Source organism: Serinus canaria, chromosome 21, assembly GCF_022539315.1.
Source record: "Serinus canaria isolate serCan28SL12 chromosome 21, serCan2020, whole genome shotgun sequence".
Taxonomy (NCBI): Eukaryota; Metazoa; Chordata; class Aves; order Passeriformes; family Fringillidae; genus Serinus; species Serinus canaria.
Window position 1 is genome coordinate 7,155,020 of NC_066334.1, and position 16,260 is coordinate 7,171,279.

Consider the following 16,260-nt stretch of genomic DNA (forward strand, 5'->3'; position numbering starts at 1 on the left):
TTGCTGTCTGATTCAAACAAAGTGCAACGGCTTTGTGTGCCAGGGCTTCAGAGAAATCTGAGCTTTTTAGAGTTGATCTCTCCTTGGAGACGTGTTTGGTGAGGGGGAACAGGAGCCACAAGACAGAGCATCTTCACAGGCATTTACAGGCAAAGCAGGAGGTGCAGCCAGGCTGCCCAAAATGATTTCTGTGCCCAATCCCTCCCGCTCCCGGGCGGTTCTGCTGCTAACGCTGCTCCTGCAGTGCTCTCTGCTGGGGAAGGAGCTGCCGAGCATCCTGCCGAGCATCCTACCCTGCAGCCGGTGAGGAGCGGTGTGCCGCGGAGTGTGTGCAGCGCCCCGGCCCGGCCGTGCCAGCCGGGCTGGAGCCGTGCTAACCGGGCCGGAGCCGTGCTAACCGGACTGCAGCCGTGCTAACCGGACTGCAGCCGTGCTAACCGGGCTGGAGCCGTGCTAACCGGGCTGGAGCCGTGCTAACCGGGCCGGAGCCGTGCTAACCGGACTGCAGCCGTGCTAACCGGACTGCAGCCGTGCTAACCGGGCTGGAGCCGTGCTAACCGGGCCGGAGCCGTGCCAGCCGGCCTGGAGCCGTGCTAACCGGACTGCAGCCGTGCTAACCGGGCCGGAGCCGTGCCAGCCGGGCTGGAGCCGTGCTAACCGGACTGCAGCCGTGCTAACCGGACTGCAGCCGTGCTAACCGGGCCGGAGCCGTGCTAACCGGACTGCAGCTATGCTGACCGGCCGGAGCCGCGCTCCAGGAAGGAGCCCCGGCAGGTGCGGAGCAGGTGGCACAGCGCTCCCTAACTGTTGCTGCTCTCTGTGACAGCGGTGCTCGGGCGAGCAGCGGCTCGGAGCGACTCGGAGCCCACCCGGGCCAGCCCCGGTCCGGACCCCGCGTGTCGCACTGCTCCGTGGGCTCAGCGGGACAATCAGATCCGCGTCTGGCGCTGCTTCCAGCGCTGCCGGCCGTGAGGCGGGATGGCTGATCCCCAGAGCTCCGCTGTCCCGCGGGTTCGGAGCAGCGCTGCTGTCACCGGGGCTGCGGGACACGGCCGGGACAGCGCGGTGAGCACGGCTGCGCCGGCAGAGGGCGCTGCGGCGGAACCCGGGCGGAAAAGGGACAGTTTGGGTGGAAAAAGGACAGTTTGGGTGAAAAGGGTCCATTTTGGTGAAAAAAGGACCGTTTTGGTGGAAAAGGGACCGCTTTGGTGGAAAAGGGACCGTCTTGGTGAAAATCCCGCAGTGAGCCGCGCTGGCCTGGTGCAGAGCCTCCCTGCTAACCGGTGTTCTTTATGCCCATACAAAGCCTGTAGCTGCTTTAGCGACGCTGTAACACCTCTCAATAACCCGCACCTTGTCCCTAAATATTCCCGGAAGGTTTGGGACCAGACGATCCTTAAAATGATTTTTTTTTTGTCTTCGGCTGCCCCGTGACGTCACGGGGGGGCGGTCTGTCTCTGAGCCGTGGCGTCACACGCGGCCGCCAGCCACGCCCCCCGGTGGCGTCACGCGCGCGCGGCCCGTTCGGCGCGCGGCCCGGCGGTGACACCGGGAACCGGCACCGGCACCGCCCTGCCCCTCATCACCCTTATCGTCCTCACCGTCCTCACCGCCATGGCGGGCGGCCCGCAGGAGAACACCCTGCTGCACCTCTTCGCCGGGGGGTGAGTGCGGGGCACCGGGGCAGGGCCGGGACGTGCTGTGCTGTGTGCCCGGGGTACGGACACGGGCCGGGACCCGCTGTGCCCCCGGACAGACAGACCCCGCTGTGGCCGGGCCGGGGCCGCTGCCCTGCAGCCGCCGCTCCCTTCCCCACAAGAGGCGAGCGGGGCCTTTCCCGTTCCCGAGCCCCGAGCGCTCCGGAGCCGCGCTGTCGCGACACGCGGCGGTGCTCGGTGACAAAGCCGGGCGCGGGTCGTGGATGGGCCGGGCCGGGGCCGCGGGGGATGCCGGCCCGGTTGCCCGCGGCCGGGGGATGCCGGCCCGGTTGCCCGCGGCCGGGGGATGCCGGCCCGGTTGCCCGCGGCCGGGGGATGCCGGCCCGGTTGCCCGCGGCCGGGGGATGCCGGCCCGGTTGCCCGCGGCCGGGGGATGCCGGCCCGGTTGCCCGCGGCCGGGGGATGCCGGCCCGGTTGCCCGCGGCCGGGGGATGCCGGCCCCGTTGCCCACGGCGGGCCCGCAGCTCCGCGCTGCAGAGCGGGGCGAGCGCTGCTCAGGGATCCCGGGGTCGCTCCGGTCTGCAGGAGCTCCAGCAAGGGCACAGGATGGGAACAGGGGCCGAGAAGGTGCTGGCACTTGTGGGTGAATGACCTGGCGTGGCACGCCACCTCTGTCTGGTTCTGCGAGGATTTGTATTGGATTTGTTTTGTTAAAAGCTAAAAGGAACAGCCGTAACCCGTAAACCACCAACCAGAAACCCTTTCAAAATTAAATTATTACAGTTATTTTAATAGTAGTCTAGGAAGATAATTGTATGGTGTAAATTAGGTTTTAATCATCTGTTGTGCAGATTAAGTGCACTTTTGGCCCTGTCAGAAATACTTTATTTCAGTTTTTTAGCAGCTTAAATTATCTAAGTAATAGAATATTCCTTAGTGCTTGTCAGCTGACAGTAATTAGGAAACCAACATGAAACCTGTTGTTAGTTTAAATCTGTCTGGTAGTAGACCATTGGTTTTTCTGTTGCTTAACAGGATACTTCTGTTTCCTGACATGTCCCTGGAGTAATAGGTTTATTTAATATAATATTAAACCAAACAAATCTTGAGTTTTTCAGAGACACTGCCCTTCTGCTGGCCTGAATGCACTGCACTGAGTCCCCTGTCCCCTCTGCCTCCCCCACCTGCATCAGAGCAGTACCTGGAGCCTGGGACAGAAGCTGGACCTGAGTGTACATGTGGAATTTGTTTGGATAGTAACAGCGCCCATCCAGAGCTCCTGCTGTTCTCATGTAACTCCTCAGACTATAAATAAATAGGAATTTTTAACTTATCCATGTTTTAATCTAGTTCTGGGAAGCCAGCATCTTCCTTGGTGATTTATTGTACTCCTGCCTTCTGCAGGGATCCCAGTACTTTGTTCAGTTGTAAATTGGTTTTTGCAGAGAAAGTGAAAGGAACCCATTCACTTGAAATAATTTTGATAGAGGCATTATTGGTATTGTGATGGTTTTCTGGGAAGCTGGAGATGGGCTGTGGTGTCAGATCAAAAAGTAATTCATATCTTTGTGTTTGCACAGAGCAGGCAGGCCAGCCTTAGACAGTCTGAGGGGCCAGAATAGAATGTTTGGCACTTCAGAGGCTGGGAGTGATGAAATGCACCTGAGTGTTGCACAGTGCTCTCCAGCTGTTGAAATAGGTGGTTTCCTATTAACCAGGTTATTCAGGCAGACAGACTCCTTGGCCCTTTAGTTTCTGTTAGTTCCTTTCCAGGCTTCCAACAGCAACAGCAAGCCAGAGAGTCCTCCTGGGGTGGTGGGAGCGTGGCTCTGAGGGCTGGGGAGGTTCAGGAGCAGCAGGAGCAGTGATGCCCCAGTTGCACAACTGACACGAGTGTGTTTGCAGCTCAGGGCTCCTGTTTCCCTCCTGAAGTCGGTGCAGCTATTGCTTGTTTTTGTTTGGGAGAAGAGGTTACTCCATGTTGCCTTCCCAGCTGGAGGAATGCTGATTGCTCCAGAGATTTCCTAAGAAGTGGTGATGTTAAGCAATGTGCTGATGCTGACAAACAGTTTGGGAGATGTTTCCACCTGTGAAGTGGAGAGAAGCAGTGTTCACCTGACCAGGACTAACAGTGTGGCAGCTCAAGGAGCACAGGAATAGCTGCACCTGGTAACAACATGATTAGGTGGAAATGGAATGAATGGTTAATAGCATTAAAGCATTAGGAACAGTCTGTATTGTTCTGAAAGTAGCTTCCTTTGGCATCTGAGAATGCAGAAGCTTGTTTTGTTCACAGTCTGGACGATGCAGTAATGAAATATCAAAGGTGGAACTGCTTTGCTGTGGGTGTCATGCTAGAGCATGTGGCATGTTTTAGAAAATCAATATAATATCAGGTACACAGCCAAATGTGTCAGGCTGGTTGTGAGCTGTGATTGCTGTAACCAGGCAGCTCCATCGTCTTTGTGACCTTGGTGGAGTCAGTGGTACTCTGCTGGAAGGACTTTGTTCTGCAGGACTTCTTTAACATGCAGACTGGCTTGATATTTGTATTAAGAATATTGCTCAGTGATTAAACCTGATGAAGTAAGTCTTAATTAAGATTCTTGGCATGTCTATCAGTTGTGCTAGAGGGTGCTGAGAGTTTGTTTCAAATGCAGGTCATTGGTACTTTGGGGGTGGACTCTGTACAGACAGAAACCTGGCAGCAAGAGAAAAATGGGAATTGCATTCTGATGTGTGTCCTCTGCATGTTTTTTAAGCATTGTTCTCTTTATGGAAGTAAATGATTTTTCTTCAGCTGTTAGCAGAGTACATTCTGTATCTCCGTATGTCACCATGTTTGACCTGTTGAAAGCACTCTGCCATGGTGTTTTGTTTCCAGGGGGTTTCTGTGCTCTTCACTAAGGACAGATTTAGACACTGTTTGAGGATTTTTGCAAGAGGCTTGTGCAGTGAGCACTGCTTGAACATCTCTGGAACTGTTGTTCTGCACTGGTGCAGCAAAAGAACCCTGGCTCACAGTGTGAAGGCTTGGAGGTTTTGCCTTGATTGCAGCTCATGATTTTCCCAAATCACTTTTATCCTGCTTCATATCCCTGAATGTTCAGGGTCTGTGGCTGTTTATGCAGCTGAGGTTGTTTGTAGGCATTTGGGACACCCTAGGAATACAAAGTGTTTCAAAGTGCACAGTGTGTTGTTCTTCAAGCATCTTCCCAGGGGATGATGTGTGGAATTCCCATGCAAAGGAAAATCATCTCCTCTGAAAAAATTGCCCAATACATCAAAGTCCTTACTTGAACTATCTGCAGTGTATGTATATTTGGGACGTAATGTGTGCACCCTGGTGGCACTCTGAGAATTGCTGTTAGATAATGGTTTTTTTCTTAAGTGTTCCACTGACAACACAAACTCTGAGCTGTTAAAACTGGTGTTGCAGATACTAACTTGTCATGCTGGGTATCAGAGGATTATATATGCATTAGCAGAAGTACTTAAATATTAAAGGCTGCACAGATTAACTGGATTATCAGCCTAAATGGCTGAAAGGCAAGGAGTGGGCTAGGAAGGCAAGAAGACATCTGATGTGGGAGAGAATATGCCAGAGAGGCTAAAAAATTGTGGGGCAAGGAGTCACTAGAGCAGCTGGTAGTTCAGAAACAGAATATAAAGTTTCAGTGCTCTGAATGTATGAATTGTTACTGTCAAAGTACTATTTTAATGTGAAATAAATGGGCACTGAGGACTGAATACACAGTAGTGGAGCATTGGTAGATAAAGGAATTGGGAATTAAGGCAATCTGATCACCTTCATGTAGTTCCCCCAGACTTGCAGTTGCTCTGGAGTGCCAGGATTAGTCAGGAGTTAATTGCACATATGTGTGTCTGTACTGGACAGACACAGTTGGAAAGGCAGCAGTGGGGGGGAGCCTGAAAACACCTTCTGTCCCAGGTAATGTCTGAGCTGTGGGAACAGGAAAGGTTTTGCTGGAGAAGCCATTCCTGATGGGCCTCTTCCCCTTGAAATGTCATTTCAGAGGAGTGTGAGCAATGTGAGAGGCACCTGACAAAAGAGAGAAGGATGAGCTGAAGCCATTTCCTCCTGAGCTGTGTGGACCCACAGAGGGCTCAGCTCCAAGCCCTGCCTCAGTACACACAATAATCAGAGCTGATGAGGTCTGGGAGCACTGGTGTTTCAGAGCCAGATGACACAATTCCAGCTGCTGTTCATGATCAGCTCAGGGACTTCAGTCAACATTCAAAAGCTTTCAGAGGGATGAAGCAAAGCTTTCTTACAGTGTCTGTCATTGTGCACGTGTGGATTGTCCCTGGTTTGGGTTTCCATCCCTTTCAGCCAGGAAGAGGAACTGAACAATGCTGTTAAATCATATTACCAGTCTCCATGAAAGCACTTTCTTCTGGTGGGTGCATTTGCATTTGAAAAGCAGAGTTTGGGCTCCTACTTGGGCAGAATCTTGCCTGAAGGCTATGGTGAGGAAGTTGTGTTCCCTGGGGCCTGGGGTGTTCTTTGGAGCCTGGTGAAGAACCTGGAGTTCTGTGGCTGCACAGCCTGGGTGGCCACACTGTTAATGCACCTGTGGGACTGTGGGGCTTTGGCAGAGAATGGTTTCTGTTCATATGAAACGCTCTGGTTCAGCAGGCAAAATAAGCTGCATTCATGGGCTGGTGTGCATTACAGCTTGGATCTTTCTGCCATTCTTTCATTGCCCTTTCTCTCGTGTTTAAAAAAAGATTCTCCTAGTAAGGTAGTTATGTCTGGAAGGGGCTTTAGGAAATACCCACTAATGCCTTTATTAATGGCCTTCTGTGGATCTCTGTCCCCAAATTAGTGCACGCAGTGTTCTTTAGCAAGCAATGTGGGGTTTTGTACACAAAAAAAGGGTACAGTTATTTTTTAAAATTCATCTCCCTTTAATGGAAAACTACCAAAATTGCAATTTCACATGAACATCAAAGAGATTTAAGTTGTTGACCCCTGGTGTTTTCTAAGGAAAATCATAAACATGGGTTTCTGAAGCAATCACATGCTTTGACACTTGTGCAAACAAAGAAAATATTTCCTAGTCAGTTCAGCTGTTTTAAATACCCTTGCAAGAAACCCAAAATATTTACTTAAGTCTTCCTAAATCCCAGTGTGTTTGAGTAATAAAATGTAGATATATTACCTTTTAGCCAACCTCAGCATTATGTTTAATCATGAAGTTTGCCAGAAGGAACATTCAATTACCTAAGAGGAACAGCAGCAGAGAGAGAAATAGTTTGACCAGTCACTTTCCAGATCACTGATAAAAATTAAAATTAGGACTCATACACTTTATATTCTTTCCCAATGTGCTTTTTTTTGAAGCTCAGTCTGATTGTATTAAGATGAATATATGCCTATTGTAGGGTCATGTGTGTATAATATTTCATTTTTGTCCCTCTGTTATCAGAGTATGGGAGGCCTGTTCTTTAGGAGCCTTTCTGCCCTGTTTTTCTGTTTGCCAACCCTCCTTCTCATCCTTGCTGCTTCCTTCCCTCCTTCCCCCCTAAATAAAGTGTATATCCATTGTTTTAGGAGTGCCTAGCTCAGTGTAGTTTTGATGTTTGCTACTTCTGAAGGCAGTTCTTTAATCACAAGTACTGAAATGGTGAAGAATTATATAATTTTTTTTAGTCTGTAGTGTCCTAATCCCCAGTGGCTTGTTCTCATCTGGCAGCTTCCTGCTTCCCATAAGAAAAATCCCTGCAAGGCTGTTCTGGTTTAGGACAGCAGCCACTGAAAGATGGAAGCCATGGAAGTTTTTCCAGGCAGAGCTCCCAGGTCCTGGCAGGACATGGGAGCAGCCAGTGGTGCCCTGACCCCATGGTCAGTCGGGGATGTTTGTTGGTGTTGGTATCACCCTTGTGTTTACCCGTCCCATCCCTACCCAGGTCCCTCCCCCAGGGCATGGGCACAGTCTGCCCTGCCTGGTGCCAAAGCTGCCTGTTTGTGCAGTGTGGAATAACAAGATCAGCCTTCAGCCTGCATTCTGTGCTGTGCTTCTGCACAGCTGTGCAGCAACCTTTGTCACATTCTGCCTTCTCTCTGAATTGTACTTTGCAGGTGTGGAGGAACAGTTGGAGCCATCTTTACGTGTCCCTTAGAGGTGATAAAGACGAGGCTTCAATCTTCAAAGCTGGCCTTCAGGACTGTCTACTACCCCCAGGTGCAGCTGGGGACCATCAGCGGGGAAGGAATGGTCAGGCCAACATCTGTGTCCCCTGGGCTCTTCAGTGTTCTCAAGTGAGTGCTGCTCCTCCTCCCATTCACCATTCCCAGTTCCACTTCACTAAAATATGGTGTCCTGGGGGCTTTGACCTTCTCAGCTGGGGCTGGCTTGCTGAGCTCTCCTCTGCTGTTAGGTGCTGTCTTTGCTGATCATTGTTATGCATCAGTCCTGTCTTGGTCTCTGGTAAAAGCCTTGAGTGGTTCAGACTGCCATGTTTGATGCTCTAGCTGCTCCTTTCAGATGTGTGTTCATAAAGAAGAGGAAATGGGAAATTATCTGACAGCTGCTCAAAGTTCCACCAGCATCTATGACAGTCTCAGCTCCTGTATGTTAATAGCAAAGCAGCATGGATTTATGATCAGACCTCCTGCAGAAGGACTGAGTTTGTTTGGCTGCTTGGGCAGCCCAGGGTGATGCAGAGGTCCTGCTGAGATCAGGTGGCAGGAGTGCCAAGGAAAATACCACCCAGCAGTGCAAGCTGAATGATTTTATGTAAGGCCAGCACGCCTGGCAGGCTGCCTGGGGAGAAGCTGCACAGTTATATAACACTGGAGTGCTAATTCAAATTCTCTGCAGAGCTCTCTGGCTGGAGTCATTCTGGGACTTGAGCTTCTGTATTGTAAACAGCCTGCTCTCCCCTGCCAAACATTTCTTTGTCTGCTCAGAGGTGAGTCTAGAGCAATTCATGACTGAATGCATAAGGCAGTGCCAGTTGCTGGGAATTTAATGCCCTTTCCTTTGCTGTCTTTTCACCTTGCAGCACTGGACTTTAGACAGCTGTAACTAAAGAAAGTGAAAACTTTTGAGGCAGAAAGATCTTAATTCATCCTCTGAGCCCATCTTTTTCTGGAGCTGTCTTTTTATTTTTAGGGAGAGAAGAAATGGTTTTAAAAGGCTCAGCCTTTTAATATGTTTATTAAGCTCATTAAGTTTGGTGACTGGGATCCTGATTTAATTTCACTTCAGGAATTGCTTAGCTGTGTGTATTGCCAAGTTTTCAACCTGTTTACTTTAGATGCTTGAGAAGTGAGAGCAAAGTATTTCTGCTGTCATTCCCTTGCAGGCAGCATCTGTGGGGAGCATATAATGCTCTTGATTATGACCTGAAAAAATACAAATGTTTGAAGAAATAAATGAAGTTCAGTCCCTTGCTTTTACTCTTCCATCCCTTTCTCAGTCCTGATCATTGCCAAACTGGACATGACTTGGACCTCCTGGTCTGGGAAAATTGTTTGGCTAAGGAAGGAGCCCTGCCAGTAAAAGTGCTCTGTGTGAGTTACAGGTGTTAAATGTGAAAGGCTTTGACTGCTGTAAGTAGAAGGAGAACAGGTACCCAGAGGGCAGGTTCAGGCTGCTGCTGATAGGAAGCACTCCAGAGGGGCAGGCTGGTTTTGTCTAATCCATTTAGGATTCTGATGAGTTAGCCCAGCTGGAAGCTGCAGTCGTGACTGTTAAGTGACAAAGAACAAGTTGGTTGGATCTGTCTCCTTGGAAACACTCAGCCCTGGAGTTTATCCAGAAAGTTCAGCTCTGCTGCAGAAAACAAAAGTGTTCCAGAAGCTCCTCCTGTCGAATGAGGTTGGGCTGAAATCTGTGGGGAGCACCCTGAGCAGTGCCAGTGACCTGGAGAGCAAGCTGGGAAAGGCTGGCAGCTCCAGAGGGTGCAGTGAACACCCACAGAGCCTGGAGCCTCCCAGAATTTCCTGCCTGCTTTTCCCAGGGTGAGCTCAGTGAAGAGAGCTGCTGTCTGGCAGACTGTGCACTCCCATTGTTTGTAGTGGGATTGCCACATTCAGCTTTCTTGGGGGGAAAAGCACATCTCTAGGTAATTGTGAAAGGAAAAAGGATTTCTTTTTCCAGCCCTCTGTACAGGACTGTGCAGGAAGCAAACTTCTGAATTGCTTAGATACAGAGAACACTAAAAATATTCTTTGTTCATCAGTCAGCTATCACTGGCTTCTCCATGAAACTTTAATTAAATTCCTGACAGCTTTCAAAGAATGGAAATTATAACCTCGTGCCATTTGACACCCATTTGCCTGTAGAGCACTGAATTTTATGGTACAGTGGTTTTTACTTAGTGTATAATTCCACTTATTTCGAAGTATATCATGTAGATTAAAATCTAACAGCTCCACAAGTCATAGTCTTTGCTTTTGTCTAGTTCTTTTGGCTCTCTGCCCAACAGAACAAGAAACTAACTTTTAACCCAAGTGCTATCTTCTCCCTCCCTGTCTGTTTTTTTATTTTAAGGACAATTCTGGAAAAAGAAGGACCAAGGTCACTCTTCCGAGGGCTGGGTCCAAACTTGGTTGGAGTTGCACCATCAAGGTAAATAGTTAAACTATTGCTAAAAGCCATGTTTAAGGTGCCAACACAAATGTTGCAGTGCATTTGTGATTCAGAATAATAGGCCATGAAGTTCTCCCTTCTGTAAACTGAGATTTGTGTCTGCATTCTGCTCAGTGTACACATCAAGAAATACTGATAAAAATCTGGTTTACACTTCTATAACACTGGAAGGTGCAGAGTAAATAAGGCACTTAAATGCTAACTATACTTAAGTTCCAAGTGATTGCAAGAGCCATTTCTGAGCTTGAAAAGGAAAAGAAAGCAGTGCAGAAAAGTCTGTAGGTTAATAATTGCATTATTCTAATGTCCTGCTTCCCTTGGACACGTGGCAGTGCCTGCCTAGGAGTGGGAGCTGTGTGCCAGGGGAGAGGAGTTGCTCTCTGGGCCTTGCTAGCCTAAATTCTTCTCAAATGAAAAACTGAGCTGAGGGGGAAGGAGTCTCAGCCCCAGAAGGGATGTGTGTCCCTCTTTCAGCAGCACCAGAGTTTGTCCTGTTCTTGGCAGGGCTGAAGATCTCTCTGTCTAGGAAATGATAAAACTCATTAGCACTTTGGATATTGGCAGATGTTCTCTGCCTGAAACTGAACCAGTCAGAACCAGTTATCCAGTCAGAAAGGAACCTCTGGCCTCTTGCCTGGTAGGTGGGATGTCCCCCCACAGATGGAGGGCATCCTGTTTCTGTACAGGTAACCTCTGCAGCAGGGCTCTGAATCCAGGGCTCTGCTTTCCCACTCAACCCACTCATGCTGCCTGCAGCACCATGCTGCCTCCCACAGCAAAATATTCCTGCCCTGTGGGTGTCAAGTCAAACTGTGGCACTGTAGTGTGAGGGGAGAGAGAAAACAAACCCCCTGTGTCCATGCAGATGGAAGTAGGCATGTGGAGACCTCTTCAGAGAGTTGTGGTTTTCAGGGGCTGGGAAAAGAACAGTAATTGTCTAGTTTGACATTGTCTGTTTTAAATTACTTTTCTTCTTTTTTTCCCCCACAGAGCTGTCTATTTTGCCTGCTACTCCAAAGCCAAAGAGCAGTTTAACAGCATGTTTGTGCCCAACAGCAACATTGTGCACATCTGTTCTGCAGGTTCTGCAGGTGAGTGTTTGTAATTCCAAGAACAGAGGCCAGTGTGTGGCAGGTGCTGAAAATGTGCCCTTAATCTGGGTTGGTATATGCCAAAACCGAGGAGTTTGCTAGCTCCTAGCTGGCCTTGTCTGCAGAGGAGCTGATTTTCTGTTCAGCACAGAAATATTCCTAGATTGTTGTTTACTAATTTAGGATGGTTTTTTGCAACTGCAGTGCTCTGGTCGTGTCCCTTAATGCAGGGAAAAAATATTCATAAACACCATTAAACTTCTGATACTGCTTTTGCCAAATTGTTTCAGGATGTTGTATTTTTCCTACCAGGCTGGGAAAAATAGTTTGTTCTTGTAGGAAAAATACTGCAGAAGAGCTCCCCTAGTTCAACCATCAGTCACCAGAGTGGTCACTAAAAATAATCCTTCCCAAAGTAAGCCCTTAATTAGGGGTGGGTTCTGTTAATGAGCAGCTCAATGGCACCACCTACAGCCCTGGGGAACACGAGTCCAGTTCAGGTTTGTGTCCCCACGGGTTTCCTTTGAGCTGCAATTCCAAATCCAGCCAGTAAGGCAGGGACCTTGTCTGCAACAGCCCTTAGGAGCATGACACACCTATTAAAATAGGTGCAAAAAGGAAGAATCCATGGGTTGATGCTTCCTGAATTTTAACATGAAACTGGAAGCTGTGCACCTGTGTGGCTTTTGAGAGTGTCTCACTGCACAGGGTGTAAGGTTCATGGCAATGCAATGGCCTGGCTTCAGCTGCACTTGTGGTCGTGTTTTTTCAGCCTTTATCACAAATTCCCTGATGAACCCTATATGGATGGTGAAAACAAGAATGCAGCTGGAACGGAAGTGAGTGACTGATGGGGTAATGGGAGCCTCTGGGGGGTCAGCCAGGTGTGTGTTACTGCAGCAGCAAGGTCACTGCTCCCAGGGCAGCCAGGTGTGTGTTACTGCAGCAGCAGGGTCACTGCTCCCAGGGCAGCCAGGTGTGTGTTACTGCAGCAGCAGGGTCACTGCTCCCAGGGCAGCCAGGTGTGTGTTACTGCAGCAGCAGGGTCACTGCTCCCAGGGCAGCCAGGTGTGTGTTACTGCAGCAGCAGGGTCACTGCTCCCAGGGCAGCCAGGTGTGTGTTACTGCAGCAGCAAGGTCACTGCTCCCAGGGCAGCCAGGTGTGTGTTACTGCAGCAGCAGGGTCACTGCTCCCAGGGCAGCCAGGTGTGTGTTACTGCAGCAGCAAGGTCACTGCTCCCAGGGCAGCCAGGTGTGTGTTACTGCAGCAGCAGGGTCACTGCTCCCAGGGCAGCCAGGTGTGTGTTACTGCAGCAGCAGGGTCACTGCTCCCAGGGCAGCCAGGTGTGTGTTACTGCAGCAGCAGGGTCACTGCTCCCAGGGCAGCCAGGTCTGTGTTACAGCAGCAGCAAGGTCACTGCTCCCAGGGCAGCCAGGTGTGTGTTACTGCAGCAGCAGGGTCACTGCTCCCAGGGCAGCCAGGTGTGTGTTACTGCAGCAGCAGGGTCACTGCTCCCAGGGCAGCCAGGTGTGTGTTACTGCAGCAGCAAGGTCACTGCTCCCAGGGCAGCCAGGTGGGGTACTCAGGAGGCTGTAACAGAAAGGGTGCTGCCTTCGAATTGGGATGAACACACAGCAGTTTATTTCATAAAACTCCCTACAGGCAGTCAGGATCTGCTGCAGTGGTGTAATGTTCTTTTGCCTCCTTCACCACTGTGTTACTGTTAACCACACATCCAGAAGACAGAGGGAATTTGACAGCAATTTCTTTTAGTTGAATGCTTCACAGTCACTGGTGGATATCAAAGCAATAAGGGACTCTGCTAATAACCTGACTGCTTAGAATGGAAATTCCTTCCTGCAAGGACATGCTAGGTCAGATTATAAAGGATCTTATAAGGCACGACAACTTTATAAATAATTTATAAGACTTAATTCCAGCACTTTGCAGGGAGGCACCTTTGAAATGAGCGCTGCCTGTTAACCTGAAGGATCATGTCTCATGCAGCAGACTTCTGTCTCTTGGCCTGCTGAAGATGGCTTTAAGTGGAATCACCAGTTTGACACAAAGCCGTGTGTCTTCAGTGCTTATTGTATTTTAGCCTTGGTGTGAACTGTGACAGACTAGATTTAACTTGAGCTGAAGGAAATATGAGTATATATTAGTGAAGTAGCAAAGCCAAGTGTGCACTCTTAGCATTGTAGTCCTGCTCTGTGCAGCTTTCCTAGGAGAATTTTGGAGTAAAACTTAGAGAACCATTTCCATAGTTATAAAAAGTATTGAAAGCCATAAGGGTTTTTTTAAATAGTAATTATTTTTCTTGACTCATGATATGCTCTGTTCTGTTTGTTTTTTAGAGTGAGGGGCTCCAAACCAATGAATGCTTTGCAGTGTGCTAGATATGTTTACCAGACAGAAGGTGTCCGTGGTTTCTATAGGGGCCTGACTGCCTCCTATGCAGGGATTTCTGAGACCATTATCTGCTTTGCTATTTATGAAAGTTTAAAAAAGCACTTAAAGGAAGTCCAACTGCCCCCTTCCTCTAACGGGACCGAGAGGACCTCGACAAGCTTCTTTGGACTGATGGTTGCTGCTGCTGTTTCCAAGGGCTGTGCCTCCTGTATTGCTTATCCTCATGGTATGTTAACCCTTCCATTTGTGAGTGCAGTACAGCAGCTGTTGCCTGGAGTCCGAGACAAATGCAGGGTCTAGGGCTGTAACCCTTAGCTGTTTGCAGGGCCACGTGCATGTTACTGTGCCTTCTGCACTGGCATTTTCAGTACTGCTCCCACTACTCCTAGTTAGACATGTGGTTGGTAATTGCTAGTTTAAAAACAACTCAAAAGCCACCAAAAAACTGTTTGCCTAATGTTTCTGTTCTCAGAAGGAGCCTCAGCTGGGTACGTACCCACAGCCTCTGGGATTCTTGGTCAGGTTGTGGGAAGCACTTGGGGATTGAACAGTGTTAGTCTTTGGATAGATGTGAATGACATGGTTTTGTAGAAGGAGCAATATTGACTATGTGAGCATCAGTAAAGCATTTAGATCTGTATTAGCTTCAATGAGCCAATCATTCATTTATTCCACATGAAAGAGAACTCCTCTCTAACTCTTCCTCTTGCCTGAAGGGCAGTGTGCAGGGTTCCCTGGCTGGCTGTGCTGGCTGGCAGCCGGTCCAGAAGGTTTCCCTGTGCCTGGGGTTTGCACCCAGGAGCTTTGCTGGCGCTGGCACCTTTCTGCTGGCTAACTGTGGCTCTGTTCCCGTGTGCAGAGGTGATCCGGACGCGGCTGCGGGAGGAGGGCACCAAGTACAAGGCTTTCATACAGACAGCGCGGCTGGTGGCCCGCGAGGAGGGCTACCTGGCCTTCTACAGAGGACTCTTTGCCCAGCTCATCCGGCAGATCCCAAACACAGCCATTGTCCTCTCCACCTACGAGCTGATCGTGTACCTCTTGGACGACCACGCCAAGTAGCAGAGCCAAGGTTCCTGTTACAGACTGAAGACCAATTTCTTCACTGAACAAATAGTCCTTTAAGAGACTGGTGCAGGTGGCAGTGCTGGTGGAAACACTACAAGTCTGTGACCATCTGTGGATATTTCCTTTTGGACTCATGCTTTCTAAAAGGTCTCAAGTCATTAATGTTAATAGTTAATTATAATTTTTTAACTTGATAATTAAACTACTACTAAATTAAATTACAGTATTTAATTTAATTATATGTTTGTCCTTTTCCTTAAGCACAGCCATATGTGGTCAAGGAATGTACCTCATGCTATTAAGTGATCTCTTGGACTGATGTTCATTAAAACTGTATTAAAAGAGGAGAACTGGCTTGGACATTTGAAACTGTCTTCTTACAACTGGGTCCTATTGCTTTTGAGCACTGTAGTAGCCTAAGTGCCCAAATGAGTTTGAGTAGTTCTGGTTTTTTCAGGGTGCATTGTTCACTGCTGTGTGAGCACCTGGGGTGTTCAAGGACAAATTTGTTTCTATGTTTTGAGGGTGTGAACTGTGCACACCAGCATCTCTTAGAAAAGCCACTTGCACTGGCAACGTGATGGTGGGAGGCTTTTAGTAAGAATGCAGTTACAGTTCCATGTCCCCGGTGCATTTGGGATACATGGTTATGGTACTGGGATCAGATCTGAGCTGGCTTTGGTGCAGGCCTGAGAGCATAAGGACAGTCAGTGACTGTGGCCTGGCTGCCCTGTGGAAGTTCCATGAGAGAAAGATTTTAAATAGTTCTCATGATACAATTCTTACCTTTCACTTAGAAATCAAATATCCTGCATACTTGAGATTAGTTCTTTCAAAAACATTGGAATATGCTTTCATTTTAATACTCTTCCCCCCCTTGTATTGCAGCAGCCCCTCGTGACTAAAGTGTGGCACATGAATTACTACTGATGGTGCAGGAGAACGTTTGAGAACTCACATGTAGGCTGCTGTGACGACAACAACGAGCTGCTCATGATCTGAGCAGCTGCTGAGTCCTGGAGTGGAAGCAGAGTTTGTGGACAGCTCTGACTGCAGGGACTGCTCCCAGCAGAGATGCTGTGTGGGCAGCACTGGGAGACAGCCTGGTGTCTAGTGGGGCTGCCTTTGAGTTTGTGGCAGAACTGGGATGGGCTGATCACTGGATTCCAGCCTTCCTATTTGTTCCCAGTAGGGCCCAGCTGATGACTGGTACTTGAGGTCAGGTTTGACATCAGTGTGATGTAGGAGCTTAGTGCAGAGAGAGTAGAGTGTGTCTATACCTCATTATGAGGCAAAACTGCAAAAAATAACTGATTTCTATTATGTCCTCCTGGAAATAACTTATCACGTTCCTCCTAAGCTAAAATAGGCAACAGTTGAGTAAAAATTGACATGGATTTTTTTAT

The 16,260-nt window shown here is 48.9% G+C and overlaps 1 protein-coding gene and 1 long non-coding RNA gene across 5 annotated transcripts; both read left to right on the top strand.

Moving 5' to 3' along the window:
* The first annotated feature begins 1,500 nt into the window (after nucleotides 1-1,500).
* Nucleotides 1,501-15,223, top strand: SLC25A33 (solute carrier family 25 member 33). 2 transcript variants are annotated; one of them, XM_050982605.1, is made up of 8 exons: nucleotides 1,526-1,664; nucleotides 5,696-6,079; nucleotides 7,765-7,944; nucleotides 10,184-10,261; nucleotides 11,273-11,373; nucleotides 12,146-12,212; nucleotides 13,732-14,012; nucleotides 14,646-15,223. In XM_050982605.1, exons 2-8 carry the CDS (start codon nucleotides 6,033-6,035, stop codon nucleotides 14,846-14,848), a joined length of 957 nt encoding a protein of 318 aa, XP_050838562.1. In that variant the 5' UTR covers nucleotides 1,526-1,664; nucleotides 5,696-6,032; the 3' UTR covers nucleotides 14,849-15,223. The 2 variants fall into 2 exon arrangements, with proteins under 2 accessions (XP_018775883.2, XP_050838562.1); XM_018920338.3 differs by lacking the exon at nucleotides 5,696-6,079 and having other exon boundaries at nucleotides 1,501-1,664.
* Nucleotides 12,215-13,723, top strand: LOC127060342 (uncharacterized). Of its 3 annotated transcripts, none has more exons than XR_007779273.1 (3): nucleotides 12,215-12,556; nucleotides 12,603-12,740; nucleotides 12,787-13,723. It is a non-coding gene; the product is annotated as an uncharacterized LOC127060342 (long non-coding RNA). The 3 variants fall into 3 exon arrangements; XR_007779274.1 differs by having other exon boundaries at nucleotides 12,215-12,533; nucleotides 12,580-12,740; XR_007779272.1 differs by having other exon boundaries at nucleotides 12,215-12,464; nucleotides 12,511-12,740.
* Nucleotides 15,224-16,260: the final 1,037 nt, after the last annotated feature.